General features: G+C 43.0%; 1 protein-coding gene across 3 annotated transcripts in view; it reads left to right on the top strand.

Annotated features, from left to right (window-relative positions):
- Positions 1 to 24,636, top strand: part of TEX2 (testis expressed 2) — a 116,368-nt gene that overhangs the window by 49,423 nt on the left and 42,309 nt on the right. For 2 of the 3 annotated variants that reach the window (XM_081576771.1, XM_081576770.1), the window contains exons 3-5: positions 20,122 to 20,322; positions 21,408 to 21,747; positions 23,030 to 23,277. In XM_081576771.1, the coding sequence (XP_081432897.1) occupies positions 20,122 to 20,322; positions 21,408 to 21,747; positions 23,030 to 23,277 (789 nt within the window). Of the gene's footprint in view, positions 1 to 20,121; positions 20,323 to 21,407; positions 21,758 to 23,009; positions 23,278 to 24,636 lie in introns of all 3 variants that reach the window. The other variant, XM_081576769.1, reaches the window with a different exon arrangement.

Below are 24,636 nucleotides of genomic sequence, written 5' to 3'. Positions count from 1 at the left end.
TTTCACATAGCAATATGTTATGAGAGTGTTTCTTTTTTAAGAGAAGCTGATGCTCAGTCTTGAGGCTGTGACACACTTAAGTGTAGCATTCATATAAGAAATGGAGCAAAAGTGATCATTATGCATGGTTGCTAAGCTTTTTTGATAAGGGTGGTGCCGCGTCTACCTGAATTACATGCCCTGTAAGTAAGTTAGTGCTAACTTTAGCAAAGAAAAATGGTGCTTACGTTGCTTCCAGTGCCTAATGACTGACTGCAGTATTCCGTTTAAACTGATTTGAGCTCTTAATTGTCTTGGGAAGATTTTAATTTTAATCCGTCGGTCTTTAGTGCTGAGACTACAATTTACTAAGTTTTCTACTAATTAGTCAAGAATTTACTAACTACACAGAGGATGCCAAAGTTATGGCACAGTGTGGTTGCTTCGATCTGATAATGAAACAGTAAAGGCAGCACTGAGAAGCTGAGCGCCAACAGGGGACTGGCTGAATGTTGGGTATAGTATCTCGTGATCCTCACCACAGCCCCCTTCAGTTGGGTAACGTGCTCATGAGGATGTGGACACACAGAGAGGGTAAGTTACTCGCCCAAAGTCACACAGGGGAGCCAGGCAGGACTGAATTTTTGTTTTTTTTTTAAGGAAGGTGTTTTACCCTTGGTCCCTGTGACAAATATATTTGGATTTTCCTTGCAGAGAACAAGTACTTCAGTACTGTCGTGGACTGACACCTGTAATTCCAGAAAATTGTACGTTGTAGCCTGAGGTCTTTTGTTTGGTGTGCAGGGCTGCTTTTAGACACCTGGCTAAATACATTCTCTATTTTAAAAGGGGCCACTACCAAGAATTGGAAGGGTAGGATGTGTGTTGCAAGTTGAAGATTTCAAATGCACCTGTGCTTGGGGCTTGATTAGTTTTACTGAGTAGGAAATCACACTCTGGGGAAGCATTTTAAAAAGATGACGCTTTAGGGACATCCCTGGTGGTCCAGTGGTAAAGAATCCACCTTGCAAGGCAGAGGACAAGGGTTCAATCCCTGGTCTGAGAACTAAGGTCCCACATGCCAAGGAGGAACTAAGCCCACATGCCACAATGAAAGATCCCACGTGAAGAAATGTCCTGTGTGTCACAACTAAGACCTGACACAGCCAAATGGGGGTGGGGGTGGGGGAAGACACTTGAAAACATTTAGCAGTGTTGACATTAAATTTAGGACACAATGTTGTGATAAGAAAAGGATAGTATAATAGAGCCTAACTTTGAGCATCTATAAGATACCTTAAATAGCAGAATTTGAACCATGTCTTCCAAGTGCCATTCTTCATAAATCTATTTAGAATCAAGCTTAAAAATCACCACCAGCAAATCATTTTCGTAGCCTGTATGGCAACTGAACTTTCTTCTATTTAATTTTTCAGCACTGCTTTATTATAAGACATAGGTTGCAAAAAAATAATAAGCTATTTGTATTGTAAGCTGAAAAGAATGAGAATCATAGAGTAGATTTGCAGCAATCTCTTCTGAGGCTAGCAAGAAAAATAGACATTTCAACTGTGCCTTTAGATTTGCAATCAGGTTGATGGAAACAAATAGCCCCAGGTCATTCACCTTAAAACCTAAATAAAGAAATAATCGACCAACCAGAGGTATAGAATTGGTGTAGAATTTAAAGACTCAAGAGACAGTTTTCTATAACAGGTTAACCTGGGATATCCTCTAATGCACATTAATGAAGTCTCCTTTATGCACAGTTGGGAAGGTCCCCTGGAGGAGGAAATGGCAACCCACTCCAGTATTTTTGCCTAGAGAATCCCATGGACAGAGGAGCCTGGCGGGCTACAGTCCATGGGGTCACAAAAAGTCGGACACGACTGAGCAACTAATACTAAAGTACTGCTGTTCCATTTTCTCATGGGACATTGTGCTTTCTGTATGAGGTAGGATAACATTTGCTGTTGTAACAAATTAGAAGTCTGTTCCTTGCCTCCTTAACAGTCCAGTATGGGTGTTCCTGGCGGTAGATGGATGGGGGCCCATGCTGGTTAGGAGCCCAAGTTCCTTCCATCTTGTGACTCGGCAAACTTTTTCTCAAAGAGCTAGGTAGTAGATATTTACCCCAACCCCAGGTGGTGCAGTGGTTAAGAATCCACCTGCCAATCAAGTAGACATAAGAGATGCGAGTTCGATCCCTAGGTCGGGAATATCCCCTGGAGGAGGGCATGGCAACCCATTCCAGTATTCTTTCCTGGAAAATCCCATGGACAGAGGAGCCTGGCAGGCTACAGTCCATGGGGTCGCAAAGAGTCGGACATGACTGAGCACACACACACGCAGTAAATATTTTAGACTTATAGCTCTGTTTCTGTTGCAACCCACTCAGCTCCTCGTTGTAGTAGAAAAGGAGCTGTAGGCCATATGTAAATGAATGAGTATGGCTGTGTTCCAATAAAACTTCACAGAAACAGGCCTTGGGCCCAGGTTGCTGACCCCCACCCTAAGTTATTAGAGTTCCTTGCATCCAGCTGGCAGAAGGGGAAAGAGAAAGCAAAGAGGTGTACCTCCTTAAATACCTGGACCCAGAAGTGACACACATCACTTCCATTCACATTCCACTGGGGTGAGCTAGTCCCACAGGCCCTCTACAATGCCAGAGGCCCTGCGAAATCTAGGACTCGGTGGGGCAGCTTCTTCTTTGCAGTGACTCTACACTATGGAAAGGGTGAAAGTGTTAGTCACTGAGTCGTGTCCAACTCATTGTGACCCCATGGACTATATGGACTGTAGCCCACCAGGCTTCTCTGTTCATGGAATTCTACAGGCAAGAATACTGGAGTTGGTTGCCATTTCCTTCTTCAGGGGATCTTCTCAACCCAGGAATGGAATCTGGGTCTCTTGCAGTGCAGGCAGATTCTTTACATTCTGAGCCACCAGGGAAGCCCCATCCCACTATGAAAAGAGATGCCTAAATTTTGAAGGCATGGCTAGCCTTCTCTACTTCACTTTCATAGAACTTATCAGAGCCATAGTTATCTGTTTACTGTCTGTCTTCCCCAGGACACCATAAACTTCATGAATGCACAGGCCAAGGCCATCTTGTTCATCATTGTGTCCTCAGCCCCTGACATATACTAGGCACGTGTTAAGTAATTGTTGGGTGGATGGATGGATGAATGAATGAGGTTTTAATCTGAGAGTTTAGGCAGTAAGTTAATATTGACCCTATCATCTCTCTAGGAAGTTGCTTTTTTAAAAAAATCCCTGATACTTGCATTTTGGGGAAAAAACGTTTAGTCAAGATTTGAGGAGGCTGATTCATGGCAGAATGGCAGAAACCAGCACAATATTGTAAAGCAATTATCCTCCAATTAAAAATAAATTAAAAAGATTTGAGGGACTTATCTGATGGTCCAGTGGCTAAGACTCCATGCTCCCAGTGCAGGGGACCCAGGTTCAATCCCTGGTCGAGGAGCTAGATCCTGCATTCCCACGTGTGGCAACTAAGACCCGGCACAGCCAAATAAATATTTTTTTAAAGAGATTTGATAAGAGTGATCTTTCAAGGAGATAAAAAATAATTACAATAAAAAGTACAGCTTATGGAGAGTTTTTTCTTTTTCCACCATAGTGGAAAAGGCAGGATGGTTCATCTTTGACAGGGTTTGAAACTTGATGTTTGCTGCTTAGAAATCACCTGGCAGCAAGTCTGCTCCTCTTACCAGTGCTCATACAGTGAGTGAAAAGGGAGTAAGGAATGAGGACTGCATGCCAAGTAGAGCGTTGGAGAGATGGGGATGGTGGCGTGTTCTCAATTTCCACTCCGCCTCCAGATTTATGGCTTTTAAAGTGGTGCAGAAGACGGGCCTTGGTTTCTTTATAAAGCAGTTCTGTGAACCTGTTTCTAGTGGGAGTTGAAAGAGTCACTTTTTGAAAAATGGCTTGATTTAGGGGATTCATCAGCGGGTTTATTTCCTGTGCATCTGATGCTATTTAGTTAGTTTTTATAAAGGACATGATGCAATTCTTGAGAGCAGGTATGGAACATTTTTTAAGCATTCAGTGAGACACGAGGCTATAAAACGTCATTCTGTGATAGAATGTGCTTAGTACAGAGGCCCAGCCCCTTGATCTGCAGACTGCCTGCCCTTCATCTGGAAGCCCCCGAACCTGTCAGGCGGGGAGCTTGGTGCTCAGGACTGTTTCAGGAGCCCGTGTGGTTTTAAACCCCTGAACCGTAGAAGTTCTCCTTGACGGGCCCAGGAAGTCCTTGCAGCCTGGACTGAGAGCCTGGTTCCTTTATTGGCTTCATAAACAATTCAAGGAACACTACAGTTTTTCTTTGATGTGCCTTCACATGACAAGGAAAGGGAGAAGAAAGGTAAAGCTTTTCTGTACTTTATCCAGGTGGTTTTATTATTCCAGCCACACTGCAGACATTTGTATTTAAAAATGACATTGCAGCAGTGATGAGTATGTGAGATGGTGAGCCAAAAAGACTACTTTGCAGCCAAGCTGTGGCTGTTCTCCGAGACTGGTGTGGGGTTGGTTAGACCTCATGATACTCTGCCACCACCCACCCCAAGCCCCACCAGTCAGCAGCTTTGCTGTCTGGAACAGAAGCAGTGGTGAAAGAGCTGTCACAACGTCCACAGGATAACTCTCAGAACCTTCTCCAAGGCCTGCTTGTTCTTAATGATGGGAATTCCTAGCTGATACGAAGCAGAAAATAGGAGGAAAAAGTTGCTACCTGCATTCATAATAAAGTGACATGTGGGGGACTTCCCTGTTGGTCCAGTGGCTAGGAGTCCACGCTCCCAGTGCAGGGGGCTTGGGTTCAATTCCTGGTCAGGTAACTAGGTCCCACATACTGCAACTAAGAGTTTGCACGCTGCAGCTAAAAGATCTTGCATGCCACAGCTAAAGATGCCACCTGCAACTAAGACCTGGCACAGCCAAATAAAATAAAACAAAGTGACATGTGAACACATGAAAGCCAGGGGAAGACCCAAATGTTAGGAGAAGCTAATGGGACTCACAAGCATGGAGGTCTGAGTAAATTAGCTCCAGGTGGGGCCTGTGCATGCCACTGAATCCAAGTGCATCATCGTGGGCAACACCCCTAGACAGTAACTTTCCGGGAGTTTTGCTTTGTGTGACTAGCTAGATACCCTGAACTAGGGGCCCTTGGAAAGAATGGGAGAATGAGGCATCTCATATTCGCGCTTGGGATGTTTGCCTTGCTGTGTTCTTAAGCACTTGGGATGCTCTTTCTTCTCCAAGATTGTACTTGTCTCATGACCAGGAGTGTAGAGTCAGACTCCATAGCCTCAGGTTCCCCATCGACATACTCAACCAACTGTGGATCAAAACTATCTGGGTACAATTCCAGAAAGTTTCAAAAAGCAAAGCTTGAATTTGCCGCATGCGGGCAACCTGCTTGCAGGCAACTATTTACATTGTATTTCCAACTATTGACATAGCGTTAACACTATTTTAGGTAAGGTGATCCAGTGGCTAAGACTCCATGCTGCCAAGGCAGAGGGCCTGGGTTTGATCCCTGATCAGGGATCTAGATCTCACATACTGCAACTAAAAAAAAAAAATCCTGCATGCCGCAACTAAGACCCAGCTCAGCCAAATTAATTGATTAAGTTTTTAAAAAGTTTATGAGGAGGATGTGCATAGGTTACATGCAAATACCACACCATTTTATATAAGGGGACTTGAGCATCTATGGATTTTGTTGTCTGCAGGGGTCTTAGAACCAGGTCCCCCTTGGATGCTTCAGTTCAGTTCAGTCGCTCAGTCGTGTCTGACTCTTTGCGACCCCATGAACTGCAGCACGCCAGGCCTCCCTGTCCATCACCAACTCCCAGAGTTTACCCAAACTCATGTCCATCAAGTCGGTGATGCCATCCAGCCATCTCATTCTCTGTCGTCCCCTTCTTCTCCTGCCCCCAATCTTTCCCAGCATCAGGGTCTTTTCCAATGAGTCAGCTCTTCTCATGAGGTGGCCAAAGGATTGGAGTTTCAGCTTCAACATCAGTCCTTCCAATGAACACCCAGGACTGATCTCCTTTAGGATCGACTGGTTGGATCTCCTTGCAGTCCAAGGGACTCTCAAGAGTCTTCTCCAACACCACAGTTCAAAAGCATCAATTCTTCGGCGCTCAGCTTTCTTCACCGTCCAGCTCTCACATCCATACATGACTTCTGGAAAAACCACAGCCTTGACTAGACGGACCTTTGTTGGCAAAGTAATGTCTCTGCTTTTTAATATGCTATCTAGGTTGCTTAGGCACGATTATATTCGGTGACATTCGTGTGCACAGAGTTTCCACATGCCCATAATGAGATGCTTCCTAAGGATTTTGAAAGGTTCTGGGTTTATGTCTGAGTGTATGGCTCATGTAATTGTAAATTATATTCATGAGTCAAGTCTTTACCTCAGACTTATAAACCACCTGCAGAACCCAGCAGTAGGGTGTTGGTTTCCATAGTGATGACCTGTTTTAGAAAGATATGGCCTATAGGTTGACTAATACTGCATTTACACCATTGCCAAACTCTTTCATTAATTTTGGAGAACTTTTTTTCCTTGGGTCATGTCACATTTAGATATTTAATAAGAGGTATGTTGTTGTTCAGTTGCTAAGTTGTGTATGATTCTTTGCGACCCTACGGACTGCAGCACGCCAGGCGTCCCTGTCCTCCACTGTCTCCCAGAGTCTGCTCAAATACATGTCCATTGAGTCAGTGATGCCATCCAACCATCTCATCCTCTGTTGCCCCCTTCTCCTTTTGCCTTCAATCTTTCCCAGCATCAGGGTCTTTTCCAGTGAGTTGGCTCTTCTCATCAGGTGGCCAAAGTATTGGAGTTTCAGTTTCAGCATCAGTCCTTCCAATGAATATTTAGGGTTGATTTCTTTTAGGATTGACTGGTTTGATCTCCTTGCAGTCCAGGGGACTCTGCAGTCTTCTCCAACACCACAGTTCAAAAGCATCAATTCTAATAAGAGGGATAGGTTTTTATAATTGCGTTCCCTAAATACAGGCTGTGATTTTGACATATAAAAGAATACTTTTGTAGGGAGAACATTATCAATTTTGAGAAGAAATTCTAACTTGTAACTTTAATCTCAATTTCCTGCAATTCTTTCTTTTAAGAAATTAGAGTGAGCAAACCTTACAGCAAAAACAGCCTCATTACATTCAGCCAAAAGAGACTTATTGCATACAGCCGGAAAAGCTTGCTCTTGGTTGGTCTCTTAGAATTCTCAGTACAATGAGTACAAGAAATTTAAAAAAAAATTTTTTTTTCCCACATTGTACTTAACTGAAAATACCCTGCCCCTGAAATAGGTCACTTAAATTTTTCTGTCTGGCTTTTATAATCACGGCTATTTCCCAGTGCCCCTTGTTGCTAGGAGAGTTTGTCAGGTGAGGTGTCTCAGTGCAGACTGTCTCACTTACCCCACGTTTTGAGTTGGTTGGAGAAGCAGCTGTGTGGAAAATGCCTCTTGATTGCATAGGAACAGTGACAAGGATGTCAGGCTACCCTCGAATGATTTTTTTTCATCTTTTACTTCTTAATGTTTTATTGTAGGAAATTTCAAGTATACTCAAAAGTAGAGAGAAAAGTATAATGGATCCCCCTGTATCCCAACACTCAGCTTCAATAATTATCAACATTCTGCCAGTTTTCCTTTCCACATATTAATTTATGGCATGGCTAAACCATAATTCTGGTCCACCTACATGTAACTACAGCTTGTAGCATTAGTTCCTTGGGAAAATGCATCCTGAATTCCTGCTCGGTACTGGAGGACCATCCTTTATAGTTTTGTTCCAGGTGTCATCTATGGAATGAGGAGAGAGGCGTGGGCATTATGAGTCTGAGGTTTCTCAAATCATGTTTTTCTTTTTTTTTTTTAAGAAGAGTAAGATACTAACCGTGAAAAAATATCAATGCTAGATACCTTTTCACATCCAAATCTTATGTGTCATGTAAAGGAAGATACAAAACCCATCAAAGATTTTTCTTACTGTGCAATAATTAGCCTTTAAGAATTAGCTTTTTGCCATTCCGTCAAAGACCAGAGATTATAGGCAAGATAGACCCAGCGTATGAGCATGTTGGCTTCTTGGTGCCCCAGTGGCTCTTGTGAACTCTGTTTCATTCTGTCTCTCCATTCAGAAGTCTCCAAAATAGGTTGTTGCAGACACAATCCAAGAAGAAAATATTAAAGTTTCTATTTGCAAATGTATTTTTATTCTTTATCTGTAAGAAAATAAATAAGCTTTGCTAATATTTAACGTGCAGATGACCATTTGTTGACCTTTGGTCAATATCCTTGGAAATTATCAAGAAGACTGTTTGAAATATGGATTTACATCCATTATCATTAACAGTGAGCCTCACCCTAAAGTATATGTATTAAGCCTTGATGTGTCAGCTGAAGATAGTACAAAGCTGTTAGAAAGGAATAACTAAGTTAGTGAAAAGGCTAATTATTAAATATTTCATTTTTTGCTCTTTATTACTGTTTTTAATTTTTATAAAAGCTGTAGTAAAACGTGTGTATTGATAGTTTACAAGTAAATGTACATATTGTGAGTAGTCTCAAAAAAATTTAACTGATAGGATGTGTGAGCCAAAGCTGATTTACTAATTTATTTGCTTGCTAATCTGTTTTATAATTTCAACACTTGTTAATATGATTTAATGTTTATTGTGTATTGACATAAATCCGACCTTGATTATTTCATTGGTTCATCTGATATTCAGTGTTATTTTTCTAATGTACATGGTTGTTATCTCCTACCTATATCACTGTCTGCCAATGCATATACCTGAATTTGCAAGCTGCCCCAAAACTAGGATGACAGTCATTCTCCCAGGCTGAGACTGTGGCTTTAACCCTGACTCCAGTGCGTCTGGTGACACTGCCGTGAAGGTGACCTTGAAGCCAGCAGTCAGAGGATGCGGATAGTATTGATGCTGGTGCTTTCCTCCCTTAATGGACTTTTTATTTTTTTTACGATAGTGTCTTCAAGCAGCATTTATTTTGAATGTTTTTTGGCTTGAGCCTGTCATTCATAGTGTGAGTTCTGTGTCCGTAGTAGGTCTATCTGTCTTTTGTGGGTAAAATCAAATTAGCATCTAAAGTTTAGCAGACTGTTCCTGCCATATTCTCTAAGTCCATGATCTATATGATATTACGTTTCAACTGATGACTCCGGTTCTAAACCATTAATGCATCAAAAAGGGTTGGAGCCTGGCAAAGTGAAAATCCTGCTTATGTTTTAGTCTGGGGGACAAAAGAAAAATAACCACATTTTTGTGTGCTTCAGAGATGATTTTCAGCGGCAGGGACCTCAGGTCCTGGCTCTGTTCTTATGGTTAGGGTTTGCTCCTTCTCTGAAAGACGAGGTGAAGGAATGATGCAGGGGCAGGCAGCTGTGTGACAGCAGGATGTCGGCCCAGGCGCTCCACACACTGAAGACAGAAATCCCCGTTGCTTCTTCAGGCCAAAGGGCTGGCGTGTTTCTCTGATCAGCTCAACATCACGCTGACAAAGACAGCCCTGGCCTTGGCCTCCTGATTGGCACTGTAACCGAAAGTGAGCACAATAGTAGTGCTTCCAGAGTTTATTATTTTGCAAAAGGTTAATGGTAGCTTTTAATCTTCTCAAGTGTTAAATGAGCCCCTTTATAGATTGTGGTTTGTACTTTCAGCCAGTCATGGCTTCTAAATCCAGCAGAGAATTGAAGAGAAACCCCTGACCTTTTACAGCTGGGATCACAGGACCCGTCTGTGGGCCAGACAGCTGCAGCCCAGCTGACTGTAGTCATTGTCCCCCCCAGCGGCCAGCCCTGTGTCTCCATGTTGACAGTTCCAGCGTCCCAAAGAAACAAGGCTTGTCTAAGACACTCTAGTGTGGGTTGGGAGTGTCTCTGAGTTCTTTAGTTGAGCTGTTGAAATGGAACGAGTTCCTAACTGTATCTGTTTCCCTTTATACCCACCCCCGTGTCCCATAACAAAACAAAGTTGGAGAAAGATCTTACTTGGTAAGGAATTCAGGGTTCAGAACTTTAGGACAGCTGAGCAGCAGACAGTTGGTCACTATATGGGGAGCACGATGAAGGCCCTGGAATTGCTGCGCTGCTCACAAGGTTGGATATTTGGCAGCTTCAGTCTGGAAATTCTATGTATAGCTTCATCCAAGGAGTAGGTCAGGCCCCAGGAAAAAGTTAGCTGATGGCTGGTATCAGAAAGAAGTCCTGGGACTTCTCCGGTGGTGCCGTGGTTAAGACTGCATACTTCCACGACAGGGGGTGCAGGTTCGATCCCTGGTTGGGGAGCTAAGATCCCACATGCCACACAGTGAGGCCAAAAAAATAAAAATTAAAAAAAGAAAAAATCTCATATTTTGGGACTTCTCTGGGGGTCCAATAGTTAAGACTCTGAGCTTCCACTATAAGGGGGTGTAGGTTTAATCCCTGGTCAGGGAACTAAGATCCTACATGCCACACGATGCAGCCACACACACAAAAGAAGCAGTCAGAGTTTGTACTGGGTAATTGCTTTCTGCATGGGCAACCTGGATTCAGGTTAGTAGGAGTGCATTCAGGGGCAGAATAGGGAACGGGGAGAGCAGTAGTGCCTGGCCACCTGTTGACCTGAGCCTCCCAATGACCAGTCTGCATCCTGGATGCCTGACAATGTGGGTCAAGTAGCAGCTCTTGTGATTCTCTCGGGGTTTCCTATCAAAGCTTGTGATGTTCCAGAGAGCCCTACATGGGAGTGGGGACACCTGGGCTCCAGTCACAACACTGCCCGCTCTGATAAGTGTTAGAAAGTGTTAGTTGCTCAGTCGTGTCCGACTCTTTGCAACCCCATGGACTGTAGCCCTCCAGGCTCCTCTGTCCTTGGAATTCTCCAGGCAAGAATACTGGAGTGGGTTGCCATTCCCTTCTCCAGGGGATCTTCCCGACGCAGGGATCAAACCCAGGTCTCCTGCATTGCAGGCAGAATCTTTACCATCTGAGCCACCAGGGAAGTGGCTAATTCAGTTTCCAGTCTGGAAAGCATTAACAGTTTTCACTCTTCGGGGTCTTTCTGAGTTGCTTCTTCTCTTATTCTGTGCTCTTTGGTGCAATTATGGCTTGATTTTCCTCCTTGGGAACAGCGACCAAGTCTTCTACTGCAAAGTAAACCCTGCAGCTCCTGCGCTTAGTAGGATCTCAGCTCATTCCTTTGCTTCTCTCCACCTGAGCAGCCACAACTGTGCCTATAGGCTATGACAGGCACACCAACCTGTCCTGCTTACTTGTGCCTTACAGATTTTATTCAGTACTCACAGCCACCCTCTGAATGAGGCTGCATTTATGTATTCAGTCAACAAATGTTTGTTAACAACTGTGGTTGTCTTGTGGAGTCTTGAGTTAAGTAAACCAGGCAGTTAGTGAATGAATGATAAAGGTAACAAAGAACAGAGTTTAGGGAATCCGGGATGCTTCGTGAGAAAAGTGATATCTTTGCCGTGACCCAGGGGTTGGGCAGACGTTAGCCAGGCTGAAGGTGGGGCTGTGCCATGGAGATGGGGTAGGAACCCAGACCTCAAAAGCAGACAGACTTGGTTTAAGTCCCAGATTTGCCGCTCCACAGACCACTTAAAAAAAAAAACAAAACCCACTGTCTAAGCAAATCACTTAACCTGCCTCACCACTTTCCTTACCTGCAAATTCTTAGGGAATTGGCAGGAGATAATTCATGGGAAGGCCAGGATTATAATGTGAACTGAAATGCCAGCTTTTATAATGAATACTAATATTAGCATTTTAAACATCATACGCATATGATTTGTTCCTTTTCTACATGCAGACTGTACCTCAGTAAAGTACTGTTGGGACTTGCCTGGTGATCCATTGGCTCAGACTCCAAGCTCCTAATGCAGGGGGCCTGAGTTCAATTCCTGGTCAGGGAACTAGATCCCACATGCCCCAACTCTAGATCTTGAATGCCACAACTAAGACCTGGCACAGCTAAATAAATAAATATTTAAAAAATAAATATATATTTTTTAAAAAATTAAGTACTGTTAGTGTAGAGAAAGTCATTCTGGCATGAGCCTAGTGGGAGGTGAGGACAGGGGAGGTATGAAGCCGGGAAGACATGCCAGACCCTTTTAAATGTGAGAAGCCAAGGGTCTGAGGCTAAGCATCCTCCAGCCAGGCAGTCAGTGGTCAAGCCAGGATCAGAACCAAACTGTGTCATGCTCTTAGTGGTTCTGCTGATAGATGTGGGTTGGTTTCCATGCCTGTGTTTGGACCAGCAGCCTTTCACGTCATCAAGTAAGATCAAGGACCCAAACTCACTTGAAGCTAACAAGATTGTTGGCAGCAGACATGCAGTTCAAATCCTGATTTGTGGGTTTTATTTATTCGGTTTTGGCAGCTGTGGACCTTAACCTCCGATATATTTGTAACACAAAGAAGAGAATGATAGTGGCGGAAGGAGGAAATATGAAGATAAAAGAGAAGGAGAAACCACAGGTGCCTTTGTACTTGGAGCACAGCCTTGGGTGATTGTGAAAGGATGGGGGTTGGGAGAAGGAGGGTCTAGCCTGCCCCAGTCCTAACTGGAAGAGAGAGTTGGCAGCCCTTCCGCTTTGGGTAAGCGTCTCTGGACTCTCTCCCTGGGCCTCCCCCTGCTTCTCCCTGCCATCCCTTCTAGTGGGGCGGGCAGCGTCCTGTGGCTCTGGGGACTTGAAACTGCCCCACATACCTCAGAATCAGGCTGTTCCAGTGTTCCTGCGGCTTGGCAGGTGGCGGAGGGTGGTCTGTCCCTGTCAGAGCCATCACCTCAGAGCTGTGGCCACATGGGCGGACACAGGCTGTGGCCCAGGGGAACTCTGTAGAGGGTTCAGGCGGTAGCTCAAGGGGCTTCATCGTGAGCCTGGCTTTGTGGCTAAAACCAGTCCCCGAAGCACCTGGAAACAAACGGTTGCTGTCATTAACCAAATATAAGAACCTGGCAAGGAACGAAAACTGAGCAGCTGTTTGTTAGGGTAGTGCAGAGTGATGGTTCTTCGCCTGAACAAGCCTATGACTGTGCCTGTGTCTTATCTTTTCTACTAAAAATCAAAGGAATAAGCTAAAAATGTTATGTAAGTTTGTTCACAAGTTGAGTATCTTTTAATGGTCTTATAGAACTTCATGAGCTTTTAAACACTTTAGCCTGTTAGCTAGATTACTTTTGTTCTTATTCTTGAGTTTTTAGTATTTGATGTTAGCATTTTAAAGGGGTTTTGAATTTCTAAAATAGCATGGTTCATCTGGAGATGACTTAGAGTGTCTTCTCATTTAATAATGTAAAGCACCTACTAACACAGAGCATAAACCTGCATGTATGGAAGTATCCGTAAGAGGAAAGAGGAGGGTTTTGACCTTTCTGGTTGAGCCCAGCACCTCGGTTTAAAAAGCTGGAACCCCAGAATTGAGCCTGGGCTGTCTAATAGAGTAGCCACCAGCCATGTGTGGCCACTGAGCACTGAACTATAGCTATTCTGAACTGAGATGTTCTCAAAGTGTAAAACACACGCTGGATTTTGAAGACTGAGTACAAAACATAGAATGTTTAGTACAGTATTTACTACAGAGTTCTCTTAGTACAAGCAAAAACTTTTAAAATAATTTTTAATATTTATTACATGTTGAAATGATCATTTGGGGGCTTCCCTGATGATCCAGTAGCTAAGACTCCACACTCCCAATGCCAGGAGCCCCAGTTCGATCCCCGGTCAGGGAACTAGATCTCACGTGATGCAAGGAAGATAACATGTGACGCAACTGAGACCAAATAAATAAATATTTAAAAAAGAAATGATAATTGGTTATGTTGGGTTAATAAAATACATTGTTAAAATTAATTTCACCTGCGTTTTTCTCTTTTGGTGTGTCTACTAGCCACTTTAAAATTAACGTGTTTCCATGATGCACATTTATGGCTATGTTGTATTTCCATTAGATAGTGAGTGCTTCCCTGGATAATTCCACATTTTCTGACTTAAGAAAGAAGAAATGAAAGCAGTTGGAGAGAAAGTGAAAGTCGCTCAGTTGTGTCCGACTCTTTGCAACACCGTTGACTATACAGTCCATGGAATTCTCTAGGCCAGAATACTGGAGTGGGTAGCCTTTCCCTTCTCCGGGGGATCTTCCCAGCCCAGGGATCGAACCCAGGTCTCCTGCATTGCAGGCAGATTCTTTACCAGCTGAGCCACCAGGGAAGCCCAATTGGAGAGAAACAATCAAATCTTTTATTCTTAAATTTCTCTTACTCATAAATAATCTGTCCAGACTTAGGAGTTTCAAAAAGGGAAAATTCTTTACACTCTTTCTCAGAGACTGCCCTATTATTTGAGATAACTTCACAATATAATGCTTGTCTTTTTTCCTTTCATACTTTCTTATCTGGTAACTGGATGGTAACTATAAGGCTGGAAATTTTATTCAAACTTTCAGAACCATGTTCATGATATTGGCTTTTTTATATGTCTAGGATAATCTTACATAACTGGAAACTAATAAAAAGTCTTTTATATGGAGATGTGTGTGTTAGTCACTCAGTTGTGTCTGAGTCTTTGTGACCCCATGGACTCCTCTGTCCATAGGATTCTCAAGGCAAGAATACTGGAGTGGATTGCCATTTCCTTCTCCGTTTATATGGAGATATTATTGGAAAAATGTTTGTCATGTCAAATTATGATGATCAGGGACTTCCCTGGCAGTCCAGTGGTTAAGACTCTCCTTCCAGTGCAGGGGGGTGCCGGTTTGATCCCTGGTCCGGGAGCTTAGATTCCTCATGCCTCATGGCCAAAAAAAACAAAACTTAAAACAGAAGCAATATTGTAATGAATTCAGTACTTAAGAAAAAGCGATCCCAGTTGGGGACCATGTGGCCAAATGGCTCATAAATGACACTGATAGCAAGTTGCCATTTTAGTTTCATAGTCCTTCCTTGACCATTAGAACTTCTCCAGCACCAGCCCATCCTTCCTTCCCTCCATGGATTCTTCTTTTGGTAACATTGCAGATAAACATAACCTGGTCTTGAGCATGGCTCTGAAGCAGCCCAGAAAAATCAGATCTGCTTCAACTTTTCTATTAATCTAGTTGCCTTTAGGATTTTAAGCATAGTAAACCCGTTATACGTAAGAAAGTATTTTCTGCAACCAAATTGGATAAAAAAGAAAACTATGGGTCATATGTCAGGATATCTTTAGCGAAGAAGGTTTGTGTTTAAAAAGATAAGTAAATACATTTTTAGAAAACTCTATCCAACAATAGCAGAAAGCATATTTTTTATAGTGTCCATGAACCATTCCCCAGATAGAAAATATTCTGGGCCATAAAACAAACCTTAACAAGCTTAAAAGAACTGAAATTACACAAAGCACATTCTGTGATTCTAATGGAAATAAACTAGAAATCAACAGAAAAATATCTGAAAAATTCCCAGATATTTGGAAATTAACAACACATTTCTGATTAGCCGTGGTTCCAAAGATAGTCACAAGGAAAAGTAGAAAATATTTTTAACTGAATGAAATTGAAAGTATAGCAAATCAAGAATTGGAGCTGACACAGTGCTTAGAAATTAATAGTATTAAATGATTATATTAGAAAGGAAGAAATATTATCTGTATTAGGACTGAAGGAGAGAACATCACTTCAGACTCTATAGTAATTAAAAGAATAAGAAATACTACAAACAACATTATGCCCAGAAGCTGGATAACTTAATGAAATAGACAAATTTCCTTATAAAGTATCAAAGCTCACTCAAGAAGAAATAGATAACCTGGATAGTCCAATAGTAACTAAAGAAATTGAATTCATAGTTTAAAACCTTTCTATAAAGAAAACTCCAGACCTACATGGCTTCCGTAGCAAATTTACCAAACATTTAAGGAAGAAATGTTATTTCTACACAAACTCTTCCAGAAAATAGAAGGAATACTTCTCAACTCCTTTTATGAGGCTAGATAATACCAAAAGATATTGCAAAAAAAAAAAATGTCCGTCATGCACTGGGACAAATGAACAAAGCACCAGCAAAACAAATTCAACAGTGTAGAAATAGCATAATAGTTGTGTTGTGCTGGTAAACTGGCTCCCCAGTTGGTGGGGGAAACCCTCTTTGTATGGATTTCCATGGTGTAAATCTCCCACCATGACCAATTGGCAAGTTACCAACATAAGGTCCCTGAATGTGGAGTTGGAAAGAGATGTGTGGAATCAGCTCTCATGAGCTGGTATCACCCAGCTTCAGCACATCATGCTGCTGCTGCTAAGTCGCTTCAGTCGTGTCTGACTCTTAGCGACCCCATGGACTGCAGCCTACCAGGCTCCTCTGTCCATGGGATTTTCCAGGCAAGAGTACTGGAGCGGGTTGCCATTGCCTTCTCCGCAGCACACCATGACCCATGCATAATTTTCCCAAGAATGCAAGCTGTTCAACATTCAAAAATCAGTGAATGGACTTCATAATAACAGACTGAAGAAAAAGACAAACTGTGAACCAAAAATTGCATTTAGTTCTGTCAGTTCAGTTCAGTTCAGTCGCTCAGTCATGTCCGACTCTTTGCGACCCCATGAACTGCAGCACGCCAGGCCTCCCTGTCCATCACCAACTCCCGGAGTTTACCCAAACTCATGTCCATTGAGTCGGTTATGCCATCCAACTATCTCATCCTCTGTCGTCCCCTTCTCCTCCTGCCTTCAATCTTTCCCAACATCAAGGTCTTTTCAAATGACTCAGCTCTTCGCATCTGGTGGCCAAAATATTGGAGTTTCAGCTTCAACATCAGTCCTTTCAATGAACACCCAGGACTGATTTCCTTTAGGATGGACCGGTTGGATCTCCTTGCAGTCCAAGGGACTCTCAAGAGTCTTCTCCAACACCACAGTTCAAAAGTATCAATTCTTCAGTGCTCAGCTTTCTTTATAGTCCAACTCTCACTTCCATACATGACTACTGGAAAAACCATAGCCTTGACTAGACAGACCTTTGTTGACAAAATAATGCTCTGCTTTTGAATATGCTGTCTAGGTTGGTCATAACTTTCCTTCCAAGTAGTAAGTGTCTTTTAATTTCATGGCTGCAATCACCATCAGCAGTGATTTTGGAGCCCCCAAAAATAAAGTCTGACACTGTTTCCACTGTTTCTGCATCTGTTTGCCATGAAGTGATGGGACCAGATGCCATGATCTTAGTTTTCTGAACGTTGAGCTTTAAGCCAATTTTTTCACTCTCTTCTTTCACTTTCATCAAGAGGCTCTTTAGTTCCTCTTCGCTTTCTGCTATAAGGGTGGTGTCATCTGCATATCTGAGATTATTGATATTTCTCCCGGCAATCTTGATTCCTGCCTGTGTTTCTTCCAGCCCAGTATTTCTCATGATGTACTTTGCATATAAGTTAAATAAGCAGGGTGACAATATATAGCCTTGATGTACTCCTTTTCCTATTTGGAACCAGTCTGTTGTTCCATGTCCAGTTCTAACTGTTGCTTCCTGACCTGCATACAGGTTTTTCAAGAGGCAGGTCAGGTGGCCTGGTATTCCCGTTTCTTTCAGAATTTTCCGCAGTTTATTGTGATCCACACAGTCAAAGGCTTTGGTATAGTCAATAAAGCAGAAATAGATGTTTTTCTGGAACTCTCTTGCTTTTTCGATGATCCAGCGAATGTTGGCAGTTTGATCTCTGGTTCCTCTGCCTTTTCTAAAACCAGCTTGAACATCTGGAATTTCACGGTTCACATATTGCTGAAGCCTGGCTTGGAGAATTTTGAGCATTACTTTACTAGCGTGTGAGATGAGTGCAATTGTGCGGTAGTTTGAGCATTCTTTGGCATTGCCTTTCTTTGGGATTGGAATGAAAACTGACCTTTTCCGGTCCTGTGGTCACTGCTGAGTTAGCTTCTGTACTAAGCAAAATAAGCCCACCCAAGCTGATGCTCTGACAGTACACTGTACTTCAGACCTCCCAGTGCTCCCGTATCGCGTGTCCCCTTTTTTTGCATCATTGCTTTGATCATTGTCCTTTCTTTTCAAACACCTAGATTACACCCTGTTCCCATGGCCACTGCTTGCTCATACAACATTTTTTAAATAGATCCAATGACTCATTGGGAGGGTGGAGAAATATTCCTAGCTCATGCGAAAGATCTGAAGTGTATAAATCTATATAATTGGCTCTTAGATTTCATACACACATGCACACCCAATGACAAAGAAGTATATTTGTCTGTTTTTATTTCCAATCACGTGCTCAGGAAACTCTTTGTGAGGACTTTGTTTTAATGATTACTCTAGTGGGGTCGTGGAATGGTGAAATGAGGACCGATTCTCCTCTACTGTTTTGGGAGTACCTTTGGGTCAAGAATCTTGTTCTTTTAAAAATCTGTGTATCAACTCCTGACACACTACATGGCATGTAGATTCAGTGAATGTTTTGATGAGCAGATGAAAGAATAAAACAGAATTTTGAGAATCCCTCACTTGCCATGGATCTCAATTCAAGATTTTAGTGTGAGACTCAAATACTCACCATGGAAATGGCTGTTCCTTGAATGGCAACCCCAACTCCAGTGTGGTGATTATTCAGCATTTTTCTGCTTATTTCAAAGACATTTATGAAATGAGAGTGGGAACATAGTAATTAAAATTCCCTAAAGAACTTCATTTAAAGAGATCTGGGCCACCCATATCATCTGAAAAAGTACTGTGGGGCTGGCAGTGTTAAATGATGAATACTGACTACAGCTAAAACCAGCTTTAGCACAATTTCATTGTGTGTAATGGTGTTGTGTATTGCCTGTAAGTTCAATATGTTTGCTCTTGGGACTTCTTTGGTGGTCCAGTGGTTAAGAATCTGCCTTCCATTGCAGGAGATGTGCGTTTGATCCCTGGTCAGGGAACTAAGATCCCACATGCCCTGGGGCAGCTAAACCCTTGCACTGCAACTACTGAGCCCTTGCTCTAGAGCCCATGCAACACGAGAAGCCCAAGCACCACAGTGAAGACCCAGCACAGCCTATATATATATATACACACACACACACACACACACACACACACACACATATATATGTATGTATATATATATGTTTGCTCTTTGTAGTCATATGTGGATTTTTAAACTTATATTAATGGGTAGGGGGAACCTGGAACACAACTTTAAAAGTTACTGTGTATCTTTGAATTTTGATGTATTGTTGATCGTATCTGTGATTTATTTAATGCCTCTTTCTCTTTTTGAAATAGCATATGTATAAGTGCAATTTATTTATTTATTTTTGGTTGCACTGTGCCTTTGTTGCTGCGTGCGGGCTTTCTCTAACTGTGGCGAGTAGGGGCTTCTCTTGTTGCGGAGCACAGGGTCTAGAGTGAGAGCTTCAGCAGTTGTGGTGCACGGGCTTAGTTCTGCTAGGTATGTGGAATCTTCCCGGACCAGGGATCGAACCTACATCCCCTACATTGGCAGGCGGATTCTTATTCACTGTGCCACCAGGAAAGTTCTATTTAATGCCTAACTCTTGATCATCCACTTTACTATGTGATTTCACTGAGCTATAAATGGGGAATGGTACGGTAACGTGAGTTAATATGGTCTGTGAAATCTCAAAGATTGTTTTCAGGCGGGCTGAGAAATGGATGTGTCTGGTTAATTAAGAAGAACAGATTGGGTGGGATCACTCATCCCTAGAGGAGGTCAGGGTGAGAGACTTATATTTACATCAGAACAACTTTTAAGTTTCCTGATGTGCTTATCAGCTTCAAAAACAGAAAGAAACCTTTAATTATTTAGGAAAATGGACATTGTCTTTTCCCGCCTGAATCCAGGTTTTTAGTTATCAAAAACATATCAAATTACTCCTCAGCACTGATTATCTTTCAAGCTAAGCAGTTTGTCTCAGCAGTCTCTTGTCATCAATAAGTTAGTACTTGCATCATTGTCAAGTTTGGCTTCAGTGTCCTGAATACCGAAGTGGCCATCGTTTTCATACTGAGTCAGATGTCTGTTTATTCTCATTTTATTAATGGAAATTTTTCTCCATCAGGGATGGATGAATGAGATTTACAACTATGATCCAGAAACTTACCATGCGACTTTGACACATTCAGTCTTTGTTCGACTTGAGGGTGGGACCTTGAGACTTTCAAAGCCCAATAAAAATATATCCAGAAGGGCAAGCTACAATGAAACAAAACCAGAGGTCACCTACATCAGCCAGAAAATCTACGACCTCTCGGACAGCAAGGTGAGCCTGTCTAATTTTGGAAGCTTAGATGAATGAAAAGCATTTGGAATCTTGGATGCTTTACTGTATTTTTTCTCTTAAAAAGATTGTGTGTGTTTTTAAAGTATTAGTCTTAATTTAGAGCAGTACCTCTCAGACGTTAATATGCATATGAATTACCTGAGCATCTTTTAAAATGCAGAATCTGATTCAGCAACTATGAGAGGGCCCTGAGAGTCTGCATTTTTTCTGAGCTCCCAGGTCATATCTATGTTGCTAGTCCACAGACCACACTTTGAGAAGCAAAGGCATCATACACCCATCTGACTTTGAGAGTTAATTTTTTTGGTCAAACAAAAAGTCACACATTACAGTGCTGGCTAATAACTAATAGAGGCCCTATAAATCTAGAAATTATGGATATATATGCAAAATAAGCACATTTTGTTAAAAGTATGACATACTTCTGTTCTTGAGAAATGTAAATTATTTGTTATTCCAAAAAGCTATAGGTTCTCTGTTCTTCTTAAAACTCTTGTGCATGATCTTTGAGTTTCCCCAAAATTGCAAAAGTTTTTAAAAGTTTTTTTTTTTTTATAAATTCATTCTTAACTTGAGGTTGATTAACTTGAGCTTCCTGTCAAGATCTAGTTTGATAAATTGTTTTTTTTCCCTCCTCAGCTTAAGTTTGGCCCAGGGTCATTAAATTCAGTTCATATCCAGACTTAGTTGATGATAATCCTCTTAAATAGTTATTGTGCTACTGTTACCTGAAAATCATAGATATTTGTAACTGGCGAAGTTCTCCTTTCTGGACTTATTTTGAAGAAAAAGTCACTTCTATAAATTCTAGTTTCAAGGGTTCTCATGCCACAACTAAAGATCCCGTGTGCTGTAACTAAGACCTGGCAGTCAAATAAATAATAAATAAATACTCTAAAAAATTATAGTTTCTCTAGTCGTGTTACGGACAGATGGTGATTCTCCTACATTCATCATTTTAGTCAGAAGTGACTCTGACGTCTGCATTTGTGCTCTGCACAGTAGTAGTGCTCATCGTAGCCAAGTCTTAATTTAGCATCTAAATCATCTCCCTTTCTCTGTAGGTTTATCTTGTGCCTAAAAGTTTGGCTCGAAAACGAATCTGGAATAAAAAGTACCCCATTTGTATTGAGCTTGGTCAACAAGATGACTTTATGTCTAAGGCCCAGACTGACAAAGAAACTTCTGAAGAGAAGCCACCAGCTGAGCGGGAGCTGGGAGGCGAGGACCCTAAGAAGCCACCCCACCCTCAGGAAGGAACACGATCTGGCCATCGAGATCAGATACTCTATCTCTTTGGGAGAACTGGCCGAGAAAAAGAGGAGTGGTTTAGGAGATTTATTCTGGCATCTAAGCTGAAGTCAGAAACCAAGAAGCCACCTGGTGTCTCTGGAAGTAAACCAGGTAATGACATGTGTGCTAAATGCTTATGTATTTTTAAAGGGCCTGTGAGCGAACTGAGAGAGATTCCCAGTTAGGAAGGAAGCCCACCCTGAACTGATGACTGCCGCCTAAGCTGTGTTCAGGGGTCGTTTATCTTCTAGGCTGCTCACTGCAGTACTCTCTACCGAATCACTTAACCAGTGATGGAAACATTTTAGATTTTTTTTTTTTGGTCTTTGCTGGTTCCTTAAGGATTATATTTATTTTTACATATTGAGGCTCCTCTGAGAGAAGCAGCAGCAGGAGAACCCTAGTTATAATAAGAAGGCCAGTGAGAAGGCGGCTCATGCTCTCAAGCTCCCGGCCTTCAGCATGGCTTCCACGCCCGAGATCAGCATCCAAGTGCCAGAATCCTTGGGCTCCTGACTCGCTGCGTTTGCCTCAATCACCAGGCCCCTGTGCTCATTTTCTGTCCCTCTGTCCCATGTACTTTGCTTGGAACATCACTGACTCTCTCACTGTCCTCCAGATAGTGCCTGGAGGACACTGTCTTTGCTTTCTGCGCCCTGTCTTTGCTTTTTGCATATGCTGTTCCCTCTACCTGGCATGCTCTTCCCCACCTGGGCCGGGAAAATTGCCAACTATTTCTTCAAGGGGCAGTCCAGAGGTCACTGCCTGTGGAGGTCAGTGCTGGGGGAAGCGCCTCTCAGCTCTCTCGGGCAGAGGAACTCTCCCTATGCTTTCTGCCCTGAAGTCCTCCAGTTGTGCTTCAGTTACAGTGCTTATTACAGAAAACTGTGGTTTATTTGCCTGGGTGCCTGAGTTCAAGGGCAGGGATTGTGTATGTCTTAATCTTTTTCTTAATGTGAAGTTGGCCCAGAGAAAGTGCTTGATTAAAAAAATGTGTTGAATGAATGAAAGATGGTGTGTTTGTCCATCCACAGGCTATGGCAGTTCCAGTTAGCTTTCTGCCCCCTTTCCATGTGCCCCTGGGAGATATATCAGTCCTTCATTTGACCCTAAGAGGTTACCAGGAAGAAAGAAAGGTACCTACCAGATACATATCATGGCTCCCATTACTCTGAATCATCTCAAAGAAAAATAAAAACTCTTCTAAAAAAATGATCTATCATTACAATGGAAGGTGTCTTTCAGTGTGGGAAATAGACTTATATTTTTTGAACAGTGATTGATAGCATTTTAGCTGCTTTTCAACTGAACCCAGTGGAGTCCGATCTGTGTTCCGTTTCCGTTGCCGTTACCCTCTTTGTCTTTGTTAACAGCCATCTCTTCTTTGCCCCAGGGGTTTTGCCCTCACACAGCAGACACAGCAGCCCCTCGGGGCATCTGACCCACAGCCGCAGCAGCAGCAAAGGCAGCGTGGATGAGCTCGTGGCCCAGCCGAAGCAGAAGGAGCTGGTGGGTGGTGTGCGGCAAAAGATGCTTCTGGACTACAGCGTGTACATGGCCAGGTGTATCCCCCAGGAAAACCGGAGCCCGCAGAGGAGCCCTGTGCAGAGTGCGGAGAGCAGCCCCACCGCAGGGAAAAAGGTAAAGCTGGCTGCCCTGGCTTGGCTGTTCTATTACAAACTCAGGTCTTCATACTTGAGCCCTTTGACCGCCTCTTCGGCCCTTTTCCAGGCACTGGGGACACAGTGATGAACCAGACAGATGAGGGCCATGCTCTTAGGGGGCTTGAACTCTAGTCTGAGAGACAGGGAGCAACGAACATCGGGTGCCGATAAGGATTAAAATAAACCCGAACAAGGGAGAATGGGAAGAGGCCAGAATGGCTGCTTTAGACTGATGGTCAAGGAGAACCTCTTTGAGGACGTCGTGACACTTGGGCAGAGCCTTGGCCAGAGTGAGGAAGCGAGCCCTGTGATCTGTGTTGGGGGAGCGTTTCAGGTGCAGGAACCAGAAGGTTCAGAGGCCCCAAAGCGGGAATGTGGCTGCAGTGTTCAGGGAACTGCCGTGAGATCGGCGTGGGTGACAGTGAGCGAGGGACAGAGGCAGGGCCTCCTCAGGTCAGCTCCCCGTCAGTCAGATCATGGGAGGCCCTGGGAGGGTTTTGAGCAGGGCATAATGTTGATCTGATGAGTTTGAAAAAGATACATGGCTCTCATGGAGAAAGGGCGGAGGAGAAAGAGGGTGGATGGGAGCTGATGGTGGCAGCCGAGAGTGGGACTGAGATTGAAGGGTCACAGCAGGGGTGAGACGCAGCTGCCTTTGGGAGACTCTTAGAGGGAGCTGGCTGGGTTTGCGGGTGAATTCCATGTAGGATGGAGAGAACCAGAGCAGTCAGAGGTTACGTGTAGCGTTTGATCTGAGCAGCTGGGTGATCAGTAGGGAAATTCACAAAATCATTAGCAATAGAGGTCTAATTCTTCAATAACCATTGTATTCTCAACTTCTCAGACTCCTCAGCTGTGTCCAGGGCTTTTGAAGGTTTACCATCAGCATTATTTGCACAGTATTAGTATAACAAGCTGGACATTGACTCGAGAACATTTGTGATTAATATAAGCTGCCATTTGCCAGATTCTGCTAGATCCTTTAATAGAATTACTCTGATCCCTTGAACAGTCTTGCAAACCAGCTAGTACTCTCTCTATTTTGTAGGTGGAGAGACCCAACCTCACAGAAGTTAAGTAGGTTAATTTCACAGTTGATAAGTGATGGAGCGCTCAAAACCTGATCTGAGACTCCGAGGCCCTTTGGCTGCCAGGACTGCCGTCTTGGTGGGACATTCTCAGACTGTGCTTGACCGCAGGCCTCCAGCCTCTCAGGTTCTGAGGCACAGCCTCCGCCTGTGGAGCAGGACGAAGCCATGTTCAATTGCTAAAGTGATCTCTGATCAGATGACTGTGTTTCTATTAACCGGAAGCATCTGGGTCCTTCCTCTTTGTG

This window comes from Giraffa tippelskirchi, chromosome 3, assembly GCF_054371585.1.
Source record: "Giraffa tippelskirchi isolate mGirTip1 chromosome 3, T2T-mGirTip1v1.2.pri, whole genome shotgun sequence".
In the NCBI taxonomy this organism is placed as follows: Eukaryota; Metazoa; Chordata; class Mammalia; order Artiodactyla; family Giraffidae; genus Giraffa; species Giraffa tippelskirchi.
The sequence above is the reverse complement of the archived record's forward strand: the minus strand, read 5'-3'. Positions and strand labels throughout refer to the sequence as shown.